The sequence below is a fragment of the Cataglyphis hispanica genome, chromosome 17 (assembly GCF_021464435.1).
Source record: "Cataglyphis hispanica isolate Lineage 1 chromosome 17, ULB_Chis1_1.0, whole genome shotgun sequence".
NCBI classification, from domain to species: Eukaryota; Metazoa; Arthropoda; class Insecta; order Hymenoptera; family Formicidae; genus Cataglyphis; species Cataglyphis hispanica.
In genome coordinates, this window is record NC_065970.1 from 4,335,493 (window position 1) to 4,359,533 (window position 24,041).

General features: G+C 33.1%; 2 protein-coding genes across 2 annotated transcripts in view; one reads left to right on the plus strand and one right to left on the minus strand.

Annotated features, from left to right (window-relative positions):
* The window catches only part of LOC126856011 (uncharacterized), a 103,629-nt gene that overhangs the window by 18,201 nt on the left and 61,387 nt on the right, over positions 1-24,041 (plus strand). The window lies entirely within an intron of this gene.
* Positions 1-24,041, minus strand: part of LOC126855958 (trichohyalin-like) — a 107,871-nt gene that overhangs the window by 3,187 nt on the left and 80,643 nt on the right. Inside the window, 4 exon segments of the mRNA XM_050604078.1 lie at positions 150-596; positions 598-1,686; positions 1,688-3,017; positions 5,658-5,893. Coding sequence (XP_050460035.1) covers positions 150-596; positions 598-1,686; positions 1,688-3,017; positions 5,658-5,893 — 3,102 coding nt within the window.

Below are 24,041 nucleotides of genomic sequence, written 5' to 3' on the forward strand. Positions count from 1 at the left end.
AAAATTTAAGTATCAAAGACTTATACTCACAATTCCATCGTGATAATATTACTCTCCAACAAAGGAAAAACAAAAAAAATAAAGTTCACTAGGGCCAGGTGGAAATGTTTTCTATACAGAATATCGTGTCCAAAAGGATTCTTACGTACCTGCTATCATCCTGTCGTCGTCTTTCAGCCTCCATCAGCCTTTGCTTCTCTCGTTCCGCTGCCGCCCTCCTGGCCTCTTCGTTTTGTACCAAATTGGTCGGAATCGGTTGACTATCCTGCCGTCTTCTGTGCTCCAAAAGACGAGGGTCCTGATAGTAGGTCGGCCTCGTGGCTTCCGGCTGTCTAGTTCTTCCAGCAGCTTCGTTTCTGGACCGTTCTTTCAGCATCTCCTGTCTCCTCCTTTCGGCCTGCAACTTCAGTGCCTCCAGTCGCTTCCTATCCTCCTCGTATCTTCTGGATTGCGCCTTTCTCGCCTCCTCCTCTCGTCTTCTCGCTTCCTCTCGCAGTCGTCTCTCCTCCTCCTCTCGCTGTCGTCTGGCGATAGGATCCTTCCGTCGCTCTTCCGCCTCGTACCTCTGTCGTCTATCTTCCAACTTTCTCCGTTTCCTGCCGCTGTCTCTGTCTTACTTCTTCATGCCGATCGATATTGAACGTAGGAGCCGATGGGCCATGGTGCCTTTTCGCTCCTGAATCGGGATACCTGTCGGGATTGCGACGCCTAGCTTCCTCGATCAACCTCCGCTCTTCGAACCAGTTACGATCCGTTACGCTCGATTGATTGCTTCTCGAAGGCACGCTCACCGGCTGGTTCCTCCTGATATAATCCTGCAACTTTCGCTCTTCCTCCTGCCTCCTACGTTGCTCTCTCGCGCGATATTCTTCGTCGTTTCTGCTCGCGTTTATCCGCGGATCTCTGCTTTCTTCGGGTCCATAGCGCGCTCTCTTTTCCTCCGATTTGCGATCGACAGGAGTGACGTTGATCGGTTGATTTCGCGCGATATATTCCCGCAGCTTCTGCTCCCGTTGTCTCTCCTCTTCCCGCATGCGTCTTTCTTCATCTTGATCACGTTGTCTGATATCGTTCGGATGGCCGGTACGATGTCCCATGCGCATCAAGTTTGATGGTGGCTGCTGTCGCCTTGTCTCGTCCTCTTCCCGCTGTCTCTTTTTCTCCAACCATTCTCTGCGACGTTCCTCCAGTCGTCTTCTATCGTCTTCGGAAAGATTCCTCGCGCGATCTTCTTGACGTCGTCTTTCTTCTTCTTCCTTTCTTCTTTGCGCTTCTTGCTGCGATCTATACTGTTCTTCTTTCTGCAACTGTCTTTGTCGTTCTTCCTCCCTCCTCCTTATCTCTTCATTGTGAAGCCTTTGTCTTCTCTTTTCGTTGCTTACAGGTGTTTTAGATTCCGATCTCCTCGCATTTTCCTCGTTCCATTTGTTATTATGCGGTCTTTTCCTCGTTTCTTCTTCTTCCTGCAATCGTCGTCTTTGTTCCTCCTCTTCCCTAAGCCTCTTCCGCTCTTCCTCTTTTCGTCTGGCCATCTCTTGCGTTCGATTTCGCTCTATTTCCTGTCTCTGTCTCTCCTCCATCTGTCGTCGTCGCGTCTCCTCGTCATCCATGCGAGGTGTCGAGGTATGATCCATCCTGCTACGATACTTATGGTATTGCGTCTTTCGCATTTCGTCCCTTCTTCTCTTCCTCCTCCCATCTGCTCAGCGTATTTCGATCACCCTGTTGCATTCGTCGTAGTCGCTCTTCCTCTTCCCTTCGTTTCTGTTCGAGTAATTTCTCGTACTCCCGTCTGATACTATCGACATCTGGATTTATTCCATGATGCTGGTCACGTCGTTTGGATACGTCTTGATGGTATCGCATCTCGTGCTGCCTGCGACGCTCATTCACGGTATGTAATTCGTCGCTGGATACGACACCTTCGTTCTCGCCGAAGCCCCAATTGGCCGACCGCCTCGCACGTTTTCGCTTGCCCTTCTTGTCCTCAAATCTCTCGGCCTGGGCGAGCCACAGTAACCCCCGATTCCTGATAGCATCGTTCGATGAAACCAGCGCCCGCTTCGCTTTAATTCCCCTCTTAATTTCGAGATCTGTCAATTTTTGTGACTTTTCCCGATCGATTACAAGTTCGCGGAAATTTTGTGGAATGGATTTACCCAAATCCCCTCGAATCGGTAACTTCTCCGGTCGCCTGGATTCGTCTAGATGATCGGAATTCAGATGGCTAGCGTCCATGTCGCCCCTGTTCGGCTTGTTCCCCTTTGTAACGGTTTCTAATTTCTTCAACTTGAACAGCTCGTCCATCTCTTCGTAGTTTTCTTCATCGTATGACAGATTATAGTCGAGATCGAGGGATATTGGCATTACGTCCAGTAGTACGGACGCCGGTACCATCCCCTTCTCCTCCTTGTCGGATGTATCTATCGATCTTTTTGCCTTGTGGGACGATGGCGACGCTTCTAGACCCTCGCATCCAACCTGTAGCTCCGGCACACCGCCAACGTCGAAGGCGTCTCTGTTGACCAAAGGTATCTCGGTTCGTTGCTCTTCGAAAAAGTTTGATTGCCTATGATGAACCCTCGGATCTATTGTTGTCGACTTGATTTCCGTCTTTAAATTCAAGTGACCCATCATTTTCTTCGGAGCTTTGCTTTTGTTTCTTGATGATAAATTGGGGGGCGTGATTGCGGTAAGTAGAGCCTTCTCTTTGGACAGGTCCAGCTTGTATATTTCCATTGAGCCCGGGCCTTGATCCTGGAACGTGTCATCGGCCACAAAGGGGTCGTCCAAGGGATCTGAACGAGGTACCATCGCTTCGCGCGAAAGCGTCTCCGGCATCTCGTAACCGTAATCGACTTTGTCGGCCGCGAATTCCGTGGTAGTGATATTTGGCAACCGCCTCTGCCAGCTTGAAAGGGAGTAGACTTGCTTTGATGAGACAATGTCCTTCAGTGGCTTCTCAAGCGAAAAATCTTGCTTAGCAAACTTGGCATTATGACGTAGAGCTTTTAATTCTAAAAAATATAATTGTGAGAATTTTGTTTGAATGAAATATCTCGAAAATATTGGGTTGGCAAGAAAGTAATTTCGGTTTTTTAATATGAAATAAAACTCAATTTTTTCTAAACAAAAAATGAACTTTAATTAATTGTTCTGTGATACATTTAACCTTTTTACAATCTTTCGCATAGTTAAATGACGATTCGATTCAATTATGATTTTCCTTTTGTCATCATCAACTTTAGAAGGTCGACCAGAATGTTTATGGTGTTGATTGCTTAACAGAACGCACGTGTCAGAATTGGTTTAAAAAATTTCGTTCCGGATATTTTTCACTTAAAGATGACCAACGTTCTGGTCGACCTTCTGAAGTTGATGATGACAAAATGAAAGCCATAATTGAATCGAATCGTCATATAACTGTGCGAGAGATTGCAAAAAGGTTAAATGTATCGCACACAATGAATGATTAAAGTTCATTTTTTGTATAGAAAAAATTGAGTTTTATTTCACACTAAAAAACCGAAATTACTTTCTTGTCAACCCAATATAATTGCTTACGTCAAAATAGATAAGCATAATATATTTTCATTTTTTTAATAAACTATATGTTTGTAAATATATATTTAAATAATTATTAATATACATATATTATCCTTTTAGTTGTTTATGATGTATTTATTATATATTCATTTATAAGAAAAAATTTTACATACACGTACCCAAAGAGATTTTTTTATATAATGGATATAATTCAATAAATTCATAAATTATTATTATTTATTATTATTACTTAATTATATTATTCTTAATTAAATTATGTTTTCGGTTGCCGCAATATGAAATTATTACATTGAAAAAAGTTTAAATTTAAATCATTCTAAAATTTATGACACAAATTTATGACACAAAAAATAGGATATTACTCGGAAAGATTAACTATTTTTATGAACACTCAAAAAATTTCAATAAAGGTAATTTCGATTTAATATATGGATGAGGGATTCTTCAAAAGATATTTAATAACGATTTTATGCTTGGTTAGAACTAATGTAGTTGCATGCTATAGCGACGTGAGTAATGCTGACGTCAATTTATGGCTCCGAAATTCTTGCGTGCCGTTACAATGTAAAATTGTGTGTGTAAACATGTGTGCATGTGTGTTACTCAAAAGATATAAATTTTCCATTATTCTCCTAAATAATCTTTATGGTGCTCTTTTTCATACTAGCAACGCGGAACAGAAAATAATTATTACTTATTTTTAAATATATCATGTTTATTTTTTAATTAATCGCATATTTTACTTGCTCTTCTTTTTAAATATTTTTTTTTATTTTGAAAACTACATTTCTCTCTAAAATTAACAATGTAATATACGTTAATAAAAATATATTTTTGACACATATTTCCGACTTATAAAATGCGAGCAGAAAAATGCATATCGAGTTTTATCATCATATTACAAAAATATTAAATAATAATATTATTAAATATTTCGGATTAAAGGCATGTTAAAAATTTGTGCTTTTAACTTTGTTAAAACTTTTAATAATCGTAGACGGTATTTGTTCATTATTGAAATTGCAGAAAGATAATGACTAAGAAAATCTTAATTAATCCAGGAAAGCCAGGAAAAAGGAGGCAAGCGGACTTCTATCGGTTAGATCAAGCTTCGACGCGACGCGTATATTTTGTCTCCATTAAACGACTCGACAGAATTAAATCGCTGACGTAACGGAAGCTAGTTGAAGTAGAGCACTATATATATCTATTTAGTAAGTAGAAACGAAAGTGCCAAGTACAACACTCAATATAATAATAAATAATAAAATATTCAAAGCATATTTCTCTATTCGACATGTGCCAATTGAAAGGCTAATAAAAATATATTTCATAATTTAAATATTAATTGAGAGTGACAAGATATATTACAGAGAAATATTATTTTTAAGAAAAATATTTAAGGATAAAGAAACAAAATATTAATAAAATAACATTACTTTATAAAAATGAAAATTTTTGCTTCGATATTTCCTTAAAATAACGAGGCAAAAAACATAAGAAAATTGATTATTTTGATAAAATTAAATTAATGTTTAAAAATAACATTATTACACATTTTTTTCGCATATTTAATCGTACAAAAGAGGAAAAAGAGATAAAAGGTATATATTCTAATAATAAGCTCCTTTCAAAATATCCTCAAAATGACAATTTCATAAATTATCAAAATTTCATAATTTAAATAATCAATATTTAAATATTAATTGAGAGTGATAATATATATTGCAGAGAAATATTATTTTCAAGAAAAATATTTAAGGATAAAGAAACAAAATATTAATAAAATAGAATTATTATATAAAAATGAAAACTTGCTTCAATATTTTTTTAAATAACGAAGTAAAAAAACATAAGCAAATAGATTATTTTGATAAAATAAAATTAATGTTTAAAAGTAATATTATTACACATTTTTTCGAAGAAGAGATATAAATAAAAGGATTTATATCCTAATAATAAGCTCCTTCTGAAACATCCTCAAAATGACAATTTTAACATGCAAAATTTATAAGCTGCTTGAATTAAACGATATATATAGTGCTTTATTCCACTCACAGCGGGACGTAATGCTACAAAGTCTAACATACCCTCCGCGGAAATTGACCTTCGCGAGCCGATCCAAAGGTCGAGCGGTTGATCCTCGACCGGTCTGTCGTGAACCCTCCAGTCTCGAGTCTGGTCTCGTTGAAGCTCAGCGTAGCGATGCGGGGACGCGGGGAAGTATTGATCGTTGGAGAGACGGAGGGCGACCGTTCCTCCTACCAGACCCGCCACCGTGAACCAAACCGTGGCCAGAGCCACTGTCATCCGTGGCTGCATCCTCCTGCAATCAAACGAAGGATTTCCACTTCGGTCGAGCATTGTGACTTACTTGGCTTGCGTTAGTAGAATTCCCTAATCTCTTCATCCGAATCAAAATGTCGCTCATATTTTTGATATTTCCAACATTTATGAATTCTGAAGAATTTCGATAGATTTAATTTATATGGGAGATTAAGTTCGCCCTTCAAGTAGGTAATAAATGGTTAATTTTTTTACTTAAAAGCTTTTTTAATAAAGTCGTACAAAATTCTGTTCAGACCCAACAAAAATTGTCAACAAATTTTAATTGCGTTAATATTCTGTGTAAAATTATCACAATGGATTTCTTATTTAATTTTAAGGTTTTTAATATTAGAATGAAAAAGATTATTAGCAATCTTTAGTCGTTTTATCTGGTTTTAATAAATCAAATATATAAATAAATAAATTGAAAATTATAAATTTTTTTGAAGAAATTATAAAAAATTTTTTGCAAAAATTGTAGAAAAATTATATATCTTGTAGAAAAACAAAATAATCATGATAACATGTTACATAGCATGTTAAAGGAATTAAAAACGTCAAGAACTGAGAAAATGCACACGCAAAGAAAGACAGAAAAAGAAAAAAAAGAGGAAGAAAATAACATTATGGAGAAAACGATGGAGAAAACAAAATATCTTTTTTTATCAATAATATATATTTGAATATATTAAGTTTTTATATTAATTATTTAATCGAAAATTGCAATAAGAGTTTATAATGTGAAATCAAAACACAGAGATTATGTTATATAAAATATTATATATTTTTAGTAATATTAAGAGATTAAAAAAAAAAGATTCATATATCAAAATAAGAACGAAATTTTAACTCAATAAATATCGAAAGAAGTTGATCTGACTCTCAAATATATTATATTAATATATTAAAAATATATTAAATATATTAAATATATTAAAATAAATATATTAAACAATATATTAAAAAAGAAAATTAACAATATATTAAAAATTGATTTATTATGATATTAAATTGAAAATTAAAGTCAAAGAAATAGGAAGCAAAATTGTGATTCGGGAAACTTTTAATATACATATATGAGATCTCGTGTTTTTTTTTATATAAAAAAGAGGTCCTTTGATATAACATTATAATATAGTAAGAGAAAAACCATTGAATGTAAAAACTATACCATCGAAAAAAAAGGATATTAATATTTTTCGTAATAAAAATTAATATTTTACAAAAACACTCTTATTTCAATTTATATACATAAATTATTTTTTAAAAGACAGATTTTTTTTTTTTTCATAAAATAGATCGAATAATAGATGGTGGAACGAATTCCAAGGATCTTATATATTCAAAGTTAGGCAAGCATGCACGCATCAAACAATGCCATTCTCAGAATGTACCGCGCGAAAGGTTAACATGTATATTCCCCTTTTATTCACTATAACAATCATCTACTTTCGCGAATCTTGTTCCCCAAAAAGAAAGTCAGTTCAGCACTCTTTGAAAATCTCAAACAACCACCTATCGTCACTCGGTCGGCGAACTACTCCAGCATCCTTCAAAGGATCGATCCGTCGCTTTGAAAGATGAAAGGCAGGTACGGAACAGCCTATATCAGCCTACCGTGCAACTCTCGAACGACACTCCAAGTAACCCTCTCGTCTCTCTTCGATTTTCGGATTCAGCTCCTCCTACACGCGAATCTGCCAGCACTTTGCGAGCGACACTTGGTGCCCCTTTCTCTCTCTCTCTCTCTCTCTCTCCCTCTTTCACTCGGCAAAACGAGAAAATAAACGGAGAGGAACAGGAAGGTACACAGAGAGATCGATATCAACAGCGGATCGAGTGATCTTGACACACTGCCCGCATCAGGCCGAAGTAGCTAAACTTAATATCGTGGCGAAGGAGAAGGCGAGGAAGGCTATACTCGCGTGTGGAATCAACTCTCGTGTCTGTACGATGCGCCAATTGACTTCCGCCAACTGACGTCACGTTTCTCTTTCTCCCTCTTTCTCTGTTTCTTTCTTTTTTTTTTTTATTTTTCTTTGTTTGACGGCCCAGTTGGCCGAAAGATCAGCGGTAATTTTGACCAATCGTGACTAAAGACTGTCGAGTAAGAAAGTGACGTCAAGAGAATTGCGAAATTCTGGGCTGTATCCGCGGAAGATTTGTATTTATAATTTTTGTTCTGATATAATGGTTTAAATGAAAGATGTCATGTGTGGAAAAAACAGGTATAAAATAAGTTTCGTTAGAACAGGAATTTATCAAAACTTTCGACTTTCTCCTGATAACGATATGAATAACTGAGAATGTAATGCAAGTCATTTAAGTCATATTTAAATAAACACTTAAGAGAAAGTATTTTAAAGATTTGAATTTTTTATCGTTTTATTACTTAATTTCATTTGTAAAAAAATTGTTAATGAAAATAAAGAGGAAAAATGATATCTGTTATTATAGATTGTAGCATTTCGATGAGAGAAATTTAAAAAATTATTAAAGAAATTATTTTTTAAATGCAAAATTTTAAGACTACATATACATACTTATACATGTATATATATATATATATATATATATATATATATATATATATATATATATAGTATAACTATCATATTTTAAGGATGTTTTGGCTGTACAATAGTAGCAATAAAATTGTCAAAATTAAAAAAAAATATATTTCTTACATTTATATTGTTTGAAAAATTAAATAAATTAAAAAAATTCGGATTATAAAAAGGATTAAAATAATACACAAAATAATATGGTTTTTAATATTTTCGTAAAAGAAAATAATTGTAGTCAATATTTTTCCTAATTTATAAAACTAATGACAAAAACTTTTGATCATGAATATCCCTGAAGTCAACTGCAAGAAACTAAAAAAAAGAAAAACAAGTAATTTGCAGAAAGAAAGAGACAGATAATATTTTTCGTAAATAACTTTTAAACGAGTAAATGGATCTAAATCAAGTTTTGCACAAATACTTGTTAGAGTTTTCTTAATATATATTTCGTTACAATATTTTTTTTTGTCAAATTTGTCAACAAGTGCTACAATACGCAATTTTCCATAAGAATCAATCACTAACTTTAAATTTAAATAACTCCCGTTAAGTGAATTGTGCTTAGGTTTTGCACAGATACTCAGAAAAAAATAAAGAATAATCTACAAAATTTTCATGCTTCTGTCAATGTTTTGACACATTTTCTTCCTGTGAGATATCGCCTTAATTTGGATGAATAATAAAATCGACAATCTTTTTAGAAAGTGCTTTGTTTAAAAGTATAACGAGGAATTGTATCGAGCGGCTTAGATTTTGCCAGCTATATCGTTAGTACAAGTTATTCTTAGCTACTCATTTCGCATTTATCATCATAACTGAAGGAAGCGTGGTTGATCGGACGCTTTATAGACTCGACACACTCACATCGTCAGGAAGTCAATTAGAACGATCAGATTTTTTTTCTTCCTCCTATTCAAAGATCAACCAGCCAGATCTTCCGCGCCATATGTTTCATTATATAGGATAACGTATATATATATATTTTTTTTTTCCCAATCATGCAGATATTTCGGATCGCTCGTGTATCGAAAATTTACGGGACTCTTTTTTTCTGCTTATATACCGTATCTTGACTGGTGGAGCTATTAGGCCAACTTAAGTGAGAGAAATGCGATTTCAAGCAAGATACGCGTGATACATTCTCGAGCACGCAAACGAGAAAATATCCGGAGGAGTGGGAGGGGAGGAGGAGGAGGGGGAGAACGAATGAACAAGGATTTATTCGCCGCCACGAGCGAATACTTGCGATTTAACGGCAGAATGAATTATTCGCGACGATATAGCGATATATATATATATATATATATATATATATATATATATATATATATATATATATAATTGTGATATATTAGCGTGCGATATATCATACTTTTTTTTTCGATAGCAATGTAATAGGAATAATAATCCGCTGACATACGGAATCGCGGCAAATATATAATTAGAACGTAATATTCGAAGAACATTATCGTCTATAGGCATGTAACGCGGAGACGAGAAATTATGCCCCGTGCATCTCCAAAGCGTCACCTAATTGCTAGGATATTACAATATAATGGTCGATTGCACAATTACAGAGAAGTGATTAATTAGTAACAGACCGTGCCTGTAATTAACTGGTCGCAAACTCGCCTTTACCGAGCTAAGCTCGACGTTGTAAACTACAATTACGCTTACCGCGAAACCGGGATACATGACGCGGTCTTATGGAAGCATTTCAGTACGCTTACATACATATTCATACCTGTCGATACCGATCTATTTGTCTCGTCGTAGAATTCAAACATATTTTTCAAATATTGCGAGGAAAGCACAAGATGTGTATGATATTTTTGTATTTTATTTTATGAAAAATATTTTATTTAATATTTTATTATTTTATTATTTTGATATTTTATTTAATATTTTATTATTTTAATATTTTATTAAATATTTTATTATTTTATTATTTTAATATTATATTTTAAATAAGTGAAAATAATGAGAATAATGCCGCATTTTTGGGAATGCTTCCAAACATTATTAATTATTTCTCTTGCCGTCTCGTTTCAAAAAGATTAAATAATCAAGCTTTTAATATGGAGGTAATACATTTAAAATTGTGATAAAGATCTGCAAATCATATTTGGCACATAAATACGAGATATAAATACGAATTAAAGCGACAAATAATTTATTTTTCCGAGAAAATGGGTTTACCGTATTCTTCGGATTCGGATCCTCAATTACAGCAGATGCTTTCGGCATGTTCGAACTTAATTGCATAAAATGTTCTAGACAAGCCGGATTTAAGTTCCGCCAATAGTCCGCAAACATGCGAGTTTCGTTTCTTCTTCCTCGCGTCTGATCTTCTATCGATCTCGCCGTCTCTTTCCCATTCATTTCGCATGCCTGGGGCAATGGCAGGAACTGGGATAAACTTTCCTTTCACATCTAATTCTGTGAGAAAATCACTATAGTCGTCCTCCTCCCTCTCATTCCTGCTACGAACGTGGTCAGTGTCAAAAGATACCGAAGCACGATCCAGAAAAAAAAAGAAAATTATATGTGGAGAAGTTGTCATTTTCCGTGGACGTCACGTTAATCTCTCATGTATTTATAATTGACTCATCTCATTTTTATCCAATATATGAATACGTCAAAGATATTTTCCATATTTTTCTGTAGCTTTTTATTTCGTTTCATCTTTTTTTATATGGAAATAAATTGTATTTTTACATTTTCTTCCAATATTATTATTTTCACGTTCTTTTTATATTTACTAAAAGTATTTATAACTGAAATATATAAAACGTGTATTTCAAAGAGAAAAGGAGAGAGAGACGAAGAGAGAGAGAGAGAAAGAGAAATCTAACGAATTGTGTCTTTTATCTTCTTTCTCCTTTATTTATTTATTTTTTTAAATAAAAATTGTAAGGAATTATTTTTGAGTTACAAGTTATTGAAAATAGAGATTTTTAATAATAAATGTAAAAATTTTTTTATTTATTTAATTGTTTACAACTTTAAAATTTCTCTCTTGAAACATCAACTCCAAACTATCGAATAAAAAAATCTATAAGAATGTATAATATATATACTAAATAATTTATAAAAATTGTGCAAATTAGAAACTTGCACATTTTGCTTCCTCATCATTTTATTTCGCTCACAAAGTTTAAGCTCCATAAAGCAAGTGAATTTTTCAATTTCGGCTTCCTTATAGAGGAAGCTTTATGAAGCGTAACAAAAAGTTTAATATTTTATAAAAAATGAATTCTTTCATCGATCCTCACTAAATTCAATTTCAACTATCCTTTAATAAAACGCTATTCATTTAAAAAAATTTATTAGCTCGATAGTTAAAAATTTATGAAAGTTAGAGCGTATACGGACATTTTTCAAAAAATTTAAAATTTTATAAAAAATAAACCTTTCCACCGATTCTCACAAAATTTAATACCAATCATTGTTTGATGTTATTTTATTTATGTAAAAAAATTTAATTCGATATTTAAAAATTTGCAAAAGTTAAAGCGTGTACAAATATTTCTCAAAAAATTCAAAATTTTATGAAAAATGAATTTTTTCATCAAATTCAACACCAAGCATTCTTCAATGTTACTCTATTACTTCATTAAAAAAATAAAATTAGTCTGAAAATTAGTCTCAAAAATTGCATAAGTAAGAGGTTGTATAATGACATTCCGTCCACACATACATGAACATTTTTTAAAATATGATTTTTTTGACAATTTGGAACATTGAAAAAATATTGAGAAACTGGAAAAGAAAATTGTTACGAAAACAAAACTTTTTCCACGAGCAAACAAAAATTTAAATAATTTCTAAAACCACTAAATTTTTAGAAAGATCTTTATTGAATATCCACTAAAAAATCCTTAAGTAAAAGGGGGCTCTGATACACGTAGATTTAAGATATCCCATGTACTTGTGAAGCATGCACCTGTGCATCAAAAATCTCGGAGCTCCCGAAAATCGCGAATATCCCGATTTTCTACGCCGATTTTCACTGCATCGTGCGCGTGGTTTATGCGAGTCCGGATATCTCGTCGGAAAAATGGTCGTCCGGGGATTGGCGCGAGCGACGAGGCAGCCACACGGTTTATTATGCGGCACGCGAAATCGGATTAGGATCGCGAATGCATGCGCAGTTCGATCACCGATAATAACGCGCCGCGACGCGATTGGTGTAGGGGCTCTAGAAACGGCTCGCTAAAAACATTTCCGACCGCCGTACGCTATATATACATAATATATATTTACACACATTGTATATACACAACTCTCGAGAGTGGCCGGCGCTATCGATCGCGCCGGTTTTTGCCTGACTTTTTAGCAGATAACGTATTGAAATATTGGAGCTTTACGCAAGTCGCCGACGTCGCGATGTGTTCGCCCGCGCGAAGTGAACGAGATTTTTTTCTCTTCATTAAACGCCACCCCCTCCCCCCACCCCCTCGTAAAGTACTCTTAACACGCGCGATGATAAATTATACTTACCCGCGAACGATCAGCCATCGAAAACTTTAATGGCACTCGTTATATGTTTATTCCGCGAGCGACGAGAAAACATGCATAATGTATCGAAAGCGAGCATCAGCATTGCATTATGGAATGTATATCGAAAGGAGAGGAAGGGAAGTGACACGAAATATTCTACTGAATGAATACATGAATTTGAAATTTATCTTATTTTCGGGAAAAAAAAATTTTTATGAAGAGTAAAAAAAATTCTTCCCTCAAAAGAAGAAGTGAAAGTTAGTTGTTTTTTTTTTTAATTATAATTTTGTGCTGCTTTTGTCCCTTTTTTTTCTAACATTTACTATAAATTAATTTCGTTTGCGTTTTTTAAATTTCTAAAATTCAACTTCTCGTTACTTGAATTTTATGCTACTTAGCGCGGTGCTGTGCATAATAATGTATTTTATTTTTTCTCTTGAAAGCTGATTTTGCGAAAAAAATTAAAAAAGTTTCTAAAGAAATCAAGCTTTCTAACGCAGATTTTTAGATGCTCACATTCCGGTCCGTTAAGAAGTTTTAATAAAACTTGAATAAGGGTTGTTAGTTTCATTCTCTTACAAGGATACAGGAAGATTAAAAAATTATTAATAAATATCCTTTCTCACCAGTGGAAAATGTCCACCAAATTTCAATTTTCTACCTTGCCCAAAATTTGGGAAGAAAAAATAAAAAATTTAATTCTTATCTATCTTTTTAGAGGAGTGTAACTTCTCAGAGAGAAATATAGGAGTATATGTTTATATAAAAGACCCCCATTACATTGCACTTATTTAGAAACACCTTGCATAAAATTCCCTCTTTGTCTAAAAAAATATTTATGAAAAATATTACTGTAAGAACATTGAAAAATGAAAATTATTAAAAAATATTAATAAAATATTAAAAGATGAAAATTAATAAAAAAATATTGCGAAAAATTTTCGCAATGAAAACCTCGCAACGCGAGGTTTTCATTGCGGAACGGCAACAAAGGCTCTCGACGATCTCTCAATCGGCACGTCTTTGCCGAAGTCAAGGAAAGCGACACATTAGCATGTTAAAGTGTGCCGCGTGTTATACGCCGGTCGGAAGGTTAATTGCGACTTAATAGGCGGTCCGTTTTCCGCCTCTTATTCTGCTGCCGCGCAAAATTCCTTAATGCAGGAATGCGAGATGCCGCGCAAGCGATGATTTATTTCTGCAAGCCACGCACGTATATATGAGCGCATAAATAAGGGCCGATGCGCCGTAAAACGGTAAGAGGGTTTACCGTTTTGCGTGTCGACCATCCGGTCGTAAACTTGTGCGTTGTCCTTACAATTGAGATATAAAGTTGATAAAAATTGCATGAAAGATGGAGGAAAAAGAAACGTTACGTCACTGTTCGAAAATTTGCGTCTTCTTATTAAAAGGCGATGTCATAGGCGACCGAAAAAGTTACTAGAATAATTATAATGCGAAGAAAAAGAATTTTTGGAAAATTTTTAATTTAATATTTGATACGATTTACACGGTAGGAAAATTCATGTTTTCTTATTAAAAAATATATCCGTTAAAATATTTAATGCAGTCATGTGTTAATTAAATATTGTATTGTTATTATTAATTGAAATTAAATGTTAAATTATTAAACTGAGAAAAGGTGTAAAAAAAAACACAATGTGCATATAGTTTTAATTTTCCACAATAGATATGTTCCATATATTTTTACTGACAGGATTTATCTGTCAAAATTTACAGAAAAAAATGTTGACTTTATTTTAAAATAGGAGAGTGATTCCAGAGCGTGAATAATATTTGTACAAGTTAATTTTATCATTAAAAATATGTTGATTTTACACAAAATTTATTTCAAATTACTACAAAATTCGCATTCATTTTCAGTTGAAATATTAACGTTACCCATTTAACATTATATGTTAAATTAACACAAAAGTTTGTGTGAATTATTTGGGACATGCGATGTTACATTTAATATCTTTTAATGAAATTAAATTAAATTATAATTTTTGTTAAGCCAAATTTTTCAACAGTAACCGTGGCTAACAATAATGTTAAAGGGAGATTAACATCGTCAAAATTACGAAATTTCCCAAAGACGTAGGTAGTTGTTCAGTTTTCACTTAGCGTGTATTTTCATGGAAATGTACAAATAGAGCTGGTCGTTCCGGAAGATATATACTTGCGCCGACGAATATTTTGAGAGCAATTTGCATTTTTCCCTCCTTCAGGAAAATTTAATCCACGGTTTATTGTGGCTCGCTAAAAGCTCTCTCTATCTTTCTCTTCCTTTCTTTTTTTTTGCATTCTTAAACGTTCAAGTATTTCGATAGTATCTCTCTCTCTCTCTCTCTCTCTCTCTCTCTCTCTCTCTCTTCTTCTCAGTCTTGGAATAATATATCTTTCAAATACTTTATTTCCGCAATTTTATATAACCTTTTTCTTTCGGAAAATAATTTTTTTTAAATTTATATAATTTAATTTATTTTAAATTGCTATAATTTTGCACTAATAATTTTGTGTTGCTTATAACGTTTAAGAAACAATTTTCGTATAAGTTTTCCACGTCGTGGGACGATTGTCCACGAAGCAACTAATAATCATTTAACACGCGGCTTTAATTGTTATTATACATCGCAACATAGTAATCAGACGATCGTCAACTCGCAAATAACTCGATTGAAATAATAAATACACTTTCGTAATTACTAGACTCCATCATTCCAGCGCTAATCCATTTCCTTCACATCTGGGAGGCCCGGAAATGCCGGTAGCAAATTACTTCCTGATCTAAAAGCTTCCTCTTCGTACTCGATTTCGAATCGCTAATACGATCTTACATCGATTTTCCATACTAAAATATTATTTATGATATTTTTAGGAAAACATAAAAATTAATAATACATATCGTAATTTAATAATAAATAAAATCAATAATATATATCGTAAAATTAATAATATATATCGTAATTTATTCCGTGTTTAATTAGAATTATATAACATCCTAGACTTTTTCTGATGAAAACAAAAAAAAATAACGCGGTTAAATTTTCAATGATCCTTGCCGGGAACAATTGAACTCGCGCAAATTGCATTTTGCATCGCCATCGATCGATTAGCGCTAATTGAGGGAAAGCTACAATCGGGCAAAAAGTGTCACCTCATTAACGCGAGCGCCCGCATCGTCGCTGATCAGCGGGCTCTTCGCACCGCCAAATGCGATTACTTATTAATGCCGAGTGATTTGTGATCGGCTGTGCTCTTCAGGGTAGCATTACCAAGCACAGAGTAATGATCTGATAATATAATTGTGAAAATCATCAGGCGAATAAAGAATCGCGGTTTCCTCGATTACATTTTCTTTGCGTTTTTTGAAACATTTGCCAGACCGTGTTCTGTCAGATTAATCTTAATTCCTCCCTTCTTTTATCATCGAAAGGCAGATAAAATAAAAAAAAGAGACAGACGAATTATTTTAATGTATTATAATAATGAGAAAGAGAGAGAGAGAGAGAGATATTTTAAATATTAAAATAAAAATTGCATAGTTTTAATAATAATTGTTACATTAAATAATATCTAAATCATACACAAATATGAGATATAAAAAATACAAATATTACAAAAGATTAAATATTAAAAAAGTAAATTATTAAAAATTATACAAAATATCAAATATTATAAAAAAATACACAAATGTTATATTAAAATTTCGAGATTGAAAATATTAATGAAGATTACTTGTCTCGTGAAAACTGGTGACGCATGTAAGATTTTTTAATAAGTATATCATAGTGAAAGGCCACTCGATCTCGCTTAGAAATCGACAATTGAAAAATGAATTATGCGGAGGTCGTCTCCGCGAAAGTCTTCACCGCTTCTCTTGATATCCCTCAAGGATTTTAATATCCGCCGTAGCAATTTTTCTTTTGTTATAAAAATCGCACGAAGGGAGACATCTTCTCTTGTACGATATCTTGTACTTGATAATGCGACGATAATTGACTAAAATCAGCTGCATTTTCTACTTGATTGGGTGAACCAACACAAAACATGCTTCTCTGTCGCAGCTTCACTATTCTTACTCTCAAATGGCCACTTTTCCCTACAGAGAGAGAGAGAGAGAGAGAGAGAGAGAGAGAGAGAGAGAGAGAGAGAGAGAGGACGCTTTAATTTTAGATAAACTATCAGCAAATTGCATAGAAAATAGAAGAGACGCGCTTAGAAAGAGAGAGAGGGAGAGTTTTATTGTACCTTAGAGTACGAGAGAGATGGAGAAGGGCACAGTCTGGCTACGCCTGATGAGATTCTATTCTTATCCCGCAAGAAGTTATATTAAACGTCAATAGTACTTCTGTCATTAGAGATATTATTCTCTAAAATGTGATATACTGCGACAGATTTGCACACTGTAATCCGTTCGGGCCGCAGATCGATTCATAATACCTACCGCTCGTTCAAATTCTTCGTATTTTTCTTTTGTAATAATAATTACTTTTCTTTTACGCAATGATTACTTCTTCGTCTTACCATCGCTACCTCTCTCTCTCTCTCTCTCTCTCTCTCTCTCTCTCTCTTTCATTTCTTGAATATCAATTGAAATATTTTCTCTGTTACCAGAGGGTGGATAATAAAATTTTCATATACAATCCGGATTTGTAATTATTAATTAAATACTGCGTTAATAAACGAGTGCTCCTTCTCAGTCGAATGATCAAAGACTCCGGCACACATATTGCAATAATTATTTTATGAGATGAGGAAAGAAAAAAAAAGAAAAATTCGACTTAACACAGGCCTTGAAAGGTGATTCTAAAATTAAATCCGTACTCTACGATATCATTCGAGCAACACGAATATATTCAGGGCAGAAATGTGGGGCGGAGGTCACGCGTCGTTGATGCGAAGGCTGGGCAGAAATTTGCAGCACGATTATAAATTAACACGACATTAGTATCGGAAACTGGCAGGCAGGCAGACAGCGTCACCTCCGAGCCGAGTGTCGAGCGGCTTTATCACGTTAGTCGCGAGCGAGCGAGCAAAATAATTAGAACGGGGGCCCCCCCGGTATATAAGCGTTACGGAGTGCCTATTTCAAACTAAACGGATAATCCCCGCGGGCATTAATCGTCGTCCCCCTCGCCTACCCATCGGTGGATGTCGGGCCCCCGAAGTGTCACGGCGAAGATCAGCAATGACTTGCGACTTCTTCGAAATATCGCGTCGGCCTTAATCGGTGCTCCCCTCGCTCCTCTTCCCGCCTATAGATCGAGATTGTAGCTGTCAATAAATGCCGATCTATGTGCCTCGCAATGCGCGCCTTGTTCTTCTGTGAAACTTGATGATATAAAATAATCATGGACGATATATCATATGTGAAAAAATTTATGGTTTTTTGATTATATCCTTAAGATTCATGTAAAGTGCAAAGATGTGAATTTATTTCATATTTATATATTTTTATGAACACTATAATTTTATATTTTTCTGAATTTATAGTTTATATATATATATATATTTTTTTTTTGATATTTATAGAATTTATACATTTTTATATGTAAATTGTATTTAATTTTTTATTAAAATACTTGTTATTATATATAATATATTTTGTCATTATATTATATATGTAATTTTTAATTATATGATATTTCTTTAAAAGGGATACAGAATTTATTTTTAAGCAGAGAAAAATTTTTATCCTTCGGCATTTCGAACTCTATAAACAAGAAAATAAAATAACAAAAAAATAATTATTTTAATATCTAGCAATGTGCATTTATTTAAATGGATATGATAATTATTAATTTTATAAGAGAGATCGTTATATTTTATATTACTTCGCACTCTTATAATCTCTTATAAGTAGCATAAAAATTATTTATATAAATTATATATGCAAAAACGTGGCGAATCGTGCGAAAAAGAGACGGACGAGAAATTGCACGATAACAGGCAAGTGCACGGCAATTACATTTTTGCTCGACGTAATTTTTATCACGCTCTTAAAAACTCCCCATTGAGCGGAAAGTATCGATTGTTTGCCGAACACTCCACTTTTACGTTTCCCATAACGAAGCAAGGTGCGCCGCTCTTCGACTGCTATCAATGGCTAATTGCATTAATCTCTAATTACTTTAATGCGCGATAAGGTTGGATGCCCTTCGCCGTCGTAAACCGGCGCATCGAATTAGAACAGCGCAGTTAAGTCTCTCGATCAATCGTACATATACGCATTATATTGTATATATCGTCGCTAAAAATAAAACATTTGTGTTATCAAAGCTAAGGAGAAATATTATCGTTCCGTTAAAGATGTTTTGACTGTACAATAGTAGCAAAAAGTTGTCAATATTGTTTATACCGTTTGAGCAATCAAATAAATAAATCGGGATTATAAAAAGAATTAAAATATCAGAAAATAATATGATTTTTGATGTCCTCATAAAAAAAATAGTTGTAATTAATATTTTTGTTAATTTATGACAAAAACTTTTGATCGTGAATATCTCCTGAAATCAATTGCAAGAAACAAAAAAAAGTAAGTAATTTGCAAAAAGAGAAAAATAATATTTTTCTCAATTTTTAATAACTTTTAAACAAGTAAGTGGATCTAAATTTTGCATAAATATTTATTAGAGTTTCCTTAATATACGTAAAAATTTTTATTTTATTGGCAATGTTTTTTCATTGTCAAATTTGTCAATAAAAGTGCTACAATACATAATTTTCCATAAAAATCAATAGTAACTTTAAACTTAAATAATTTTCAAACTCTTAAAAGAATTGTGCTCAAGTTTTGCATAAATATTCAGAAGAAATAATAGAATAGCCTGTGAAATTTTCATGCATTTGTCAATATTTTGAAATATACATTTTTAAAAATATATCACTCTGCTTGTCAAATATATATTAGGCAAAATAAATATTTATTACTCATATATTTGTCTAGGATAATTTTATATGTATTTTGTATGTATATATAATTGTTGAAAATTGAGAAATGAGCAAACTAAATTATTATATACAAATTGTTTATAAATTTATTGAGACTGCAATAATAATTGTAATTATAGTAATAAATTCAATAAAATATAAAAAGCAATAATTAAAAAAAGGAAATGGGAAAAATATAAATAGAGAGGGAAAAAATAAAATATATACAAAATGAAATTTACTTTTTCGTTTATGCAATAACTGTCGAATATAAATTTTATTTATTAAATGAATCTGCCAATAGAACATCCTGCTGTGAATATATTGATTTAAATCAGTCAGCGGAATGCAAATTTGCGTACAAATTACGCTGACGTTTCGATGCCGTTACGAATCGCGAAAACGAACGAAACGATCGTTGTTTATATAATATTGCGCATACAGCTGATCCAACTTCGATAACTAATTTTGTTATGTAACAACCGCGAAATTTGCCATTTTACTCGATTCCTCGTCACGGCCAAGAATCTGTGATTATAGTTCCGTTTGATTATTTTTTTCATCGATATTTCCGATATTTTGGGAAATTGACTTTGTAACCGGCACCGATAATAGCGTAAACACATTAATGCTTTGCATTAATTGATCAAATATTTTATCAAGGCATTACAATACCAATTATCAATTTGAATATATATATAGAACTTGTGTTAATTAATTTTTTTCTAACGTATTATAAATTAATATATTTTTTTATCGAACGAAATTAATGGGCATTTAAAAAATTGACTCGCCCGTAAATCCTTTTTGTTTTTGACAAGAGAATTCAATCAATTTCCTACAAATATTTGCAAATTAAATACAAAATCAGATACATTTTCCGACGCATCCTGTAGTAGAAAGAGATATCCATTAATATATTAAAACGCGCTTCGAAATGTCAATGCATTCATGCTTTGCGTCATTCAAGCTTTCGTCATTTTTAGTCCATTAAAATTTACCGTAATAAGAATTTTCTATTTTTCGGAATATTCTATCATTTCGCGAGGAACTCAACAAGGCTTTTGCAAGGCAATGTAAGACAGCATTGAAATCGGATTCACGAATCAGCTTGCTGGCTCGCCCGAAGAATTCATTCGCCCGTATAACGCATAATGCGGCTACATTCCCATCGGGATTACGCAGATTCCACCGTTTCGGAACGCTCGAGCTACCAACACCCGTCACGATTCTCCTGATGATTTCAAATTCTGCCTGAGAAAGGTGAGAACCTAAAACCACAACGGAAATATACGCACGATAAGATACAACTGCCGTACAAATAGCCGCCATTTCTCCTTTAATTTGGAAATCTTTATTTCTTTTTTTTATTTCCTTATAGAGGAAGCTTTGCTTTTGTTTGAAAAAATTTTTTTTTTTTCAATTTTGATGTCAATGTGTTCAGAATATTCTAAAACGTCGATAAAAACATATTTTTAAATTTTCTTTATATGACTAGAGTATCGTTAAAGGTTGGTTGGTATTGTGCTTAGGGTCGGTGAAGGGATTTATTTTGTATAAAATTTTGAATTTTTCAAAAAAAGTTTTGTTGTTCAAATTTTTCAAAAAAGGTACTGTTGTTCTAACTTTCGCAAATTTTGAGATATCGGGCTAAATATTTTTACACGAATAGAGTATTGTTAAAAAATGATTGGTATTAAATTTGATGAGAGTAGGTAAAAAGGTTCTTTTTTATAAAATTTTGAATTTTTTTAAAAAAGGTTACTCTAACTTCCTCAAATTTTGAGATATCAAGCTGAATATTTTTATGAATAAAATATCATTTAAAGATGATTGAATTTGGACATATTTCTAATTACGATTACTCATATTGTGGAGGAAAAAAAAAAATAAAATTATGAGACAGCAATGGCAAGTTTCTAATTTACATAATTTTTTACTCATTTTTTTAGTGCAACCAACAAACGGAACAATTAAGATAAATCTTAAAATTCTAAGGTGTTGCAAAAGTATATTTAAATGCGTTTCGTAATCGAAAAATATATTTATAATTTCTTGAACAAAGATATTCTTATATATATTTTGATTGGGAATATTATTTTTATTTTATTTTCTGTAAGGATTATTTAATAATTTTAATTAAAATATATCTGATAAAATTGTTGATTCATTTTGCGTCTGTGGCTGGAATTTTCCCAAACATAAATTAATTGCTTGCGGACAATCAGGAGGAATTACACGACCAAACACAGCGATGGAGGTTCACGGCCGTGTCGAATGTTAATATCGCTGTAATCGAGATCGTTTAAATACTCATTATCATGCGCGCTCTCGTCGATTTTATTGCGTTAACGATTGTGATATACGGACATTAGTCTATTAAAAATTCGTATTTAAGTCATTGGGCTATATTGCCGCCGCCATTAAATTATCCTCGATTTGTCGGAATTAATGCACATCGCTGTCTCGCTTCATTTCAATCATATGGAAATGTCAAAAACTCAAATTTTGCAGACTAACGAGAATATTACGTAAGACTGTCAATGTATTTGACTTGAAAGAATGGTAGTCTCTTCAGTTAATTCATATTTAGAGAATAAAATTTTTAATCTTATATAGAGCGGTTTATAAATCGTGACAATAATTTACCAGTATGATCTCAAGCAATATTTATTCTCTCTCTCTCTCTCTCTCTCTGTCTCTGTGTATACTTTGGCAACGCGCATTAATAACGAAGCTACAATCCGGTTAAATGTGTTAATTAAGAACGGGGAGAACTTAGATAAGCCTGTGAGGGATGCTGCGCAGAACTTCAAATTAGTTCGTTACGCGTCTAGTGAGTTTTAAACGAAAAACATCTTAATCCGCGGTCACCGTGTAAAGAGTTACCACCAGAAAATAACATTTCGCCTTACGTATCTTTCTTCGTCCTTTCAAAAAGAAAGTATCTTTCTTATCAATGCTTATTATTTTTATTTAGTATATTTTGATAAATCCAGAGTACCTACCTCTCGGAAAAATATGGAGAAGCTTGGAATTTTTAGAGAATTTCTCTATACTTGGAGAAATCAGGAAATTTTCATGGAATTTTGTTGGGAATTTAAAAAAAAAATTCTTTTAATAATTTTGCTTTCATACTGTAATCTGCGTGTATGTTTAAAATATATTATATAAATATATATTTATATATTCAGTGTCTTAATGAAATATTGAATTTGCAATACATATTCTTTACTTCAATTTTTAGTGATAAAAATTGAAAATATTATTAATTAAATTAAAAATTATTTTCTCTTAACGAAAACTATTCAGTTTTTTTTTTCAGTACATTCATAAATTTAACATTTGAAATTTAAGTGGCTTTGTTTTTTTTTTTTATATAAGCGAAAAGCATTAGAAAACGCGTACAATAAAAAGTCTTACTTTTGGAAATTGCATCAAAAAATCTTTAAAATATTATCTTTATCTGGAATAAAAAAAAAAAAAATACCTGATCAGGGAATTTTCAGGGATTTTTCTTTCTACAAAATTTGAGTAGACACCCTGTAATAATTCCTGCTTAACTTAATCAATGGAGAACTCGAGTGCTACGCGCAGGATCGCTTCGCTTTCTGAAATGAAATACCAAGTCGAAAGAAGCAGATCCTAGGTAAAACCTGATACATTAGAATTCTCGTGGGGAGTAACTGAAATTCCATACCGGTGAGCGACATCGCCTAATAACGACCGTATTCTACTAATCGGCATCGCGACGGTAAACACGGAATATCATTAGAATAGCGGGTCACCGTGTATAAGCGAACAATATCGCGAGCGATCCGCGACAGTTACCGTTATAGCGTGACGTTTTGCCGGGTCACGTGCGTTTGACGTTTAACGCCGCTTCGCACGCAAATCGCGCGGGTTTTTACGATAACGAGACTTTCTTTGATAGCGGTTAGGGAGAAACCCTACCGTTTATTCCTACGGAAAGTCGCTTAGTCGTTCCGGTTTTGTAATTACATCGAACACGTGTTCCATGCAATGTCAACGTTCACTCTAAGAGTGCATAAGACGGGTATTAAAAAAGAAATTTCTTTGATAATAAATTTTTTAACGAAATTAAAATTGATTTTTCCACAATGAAAAATATTAATAATA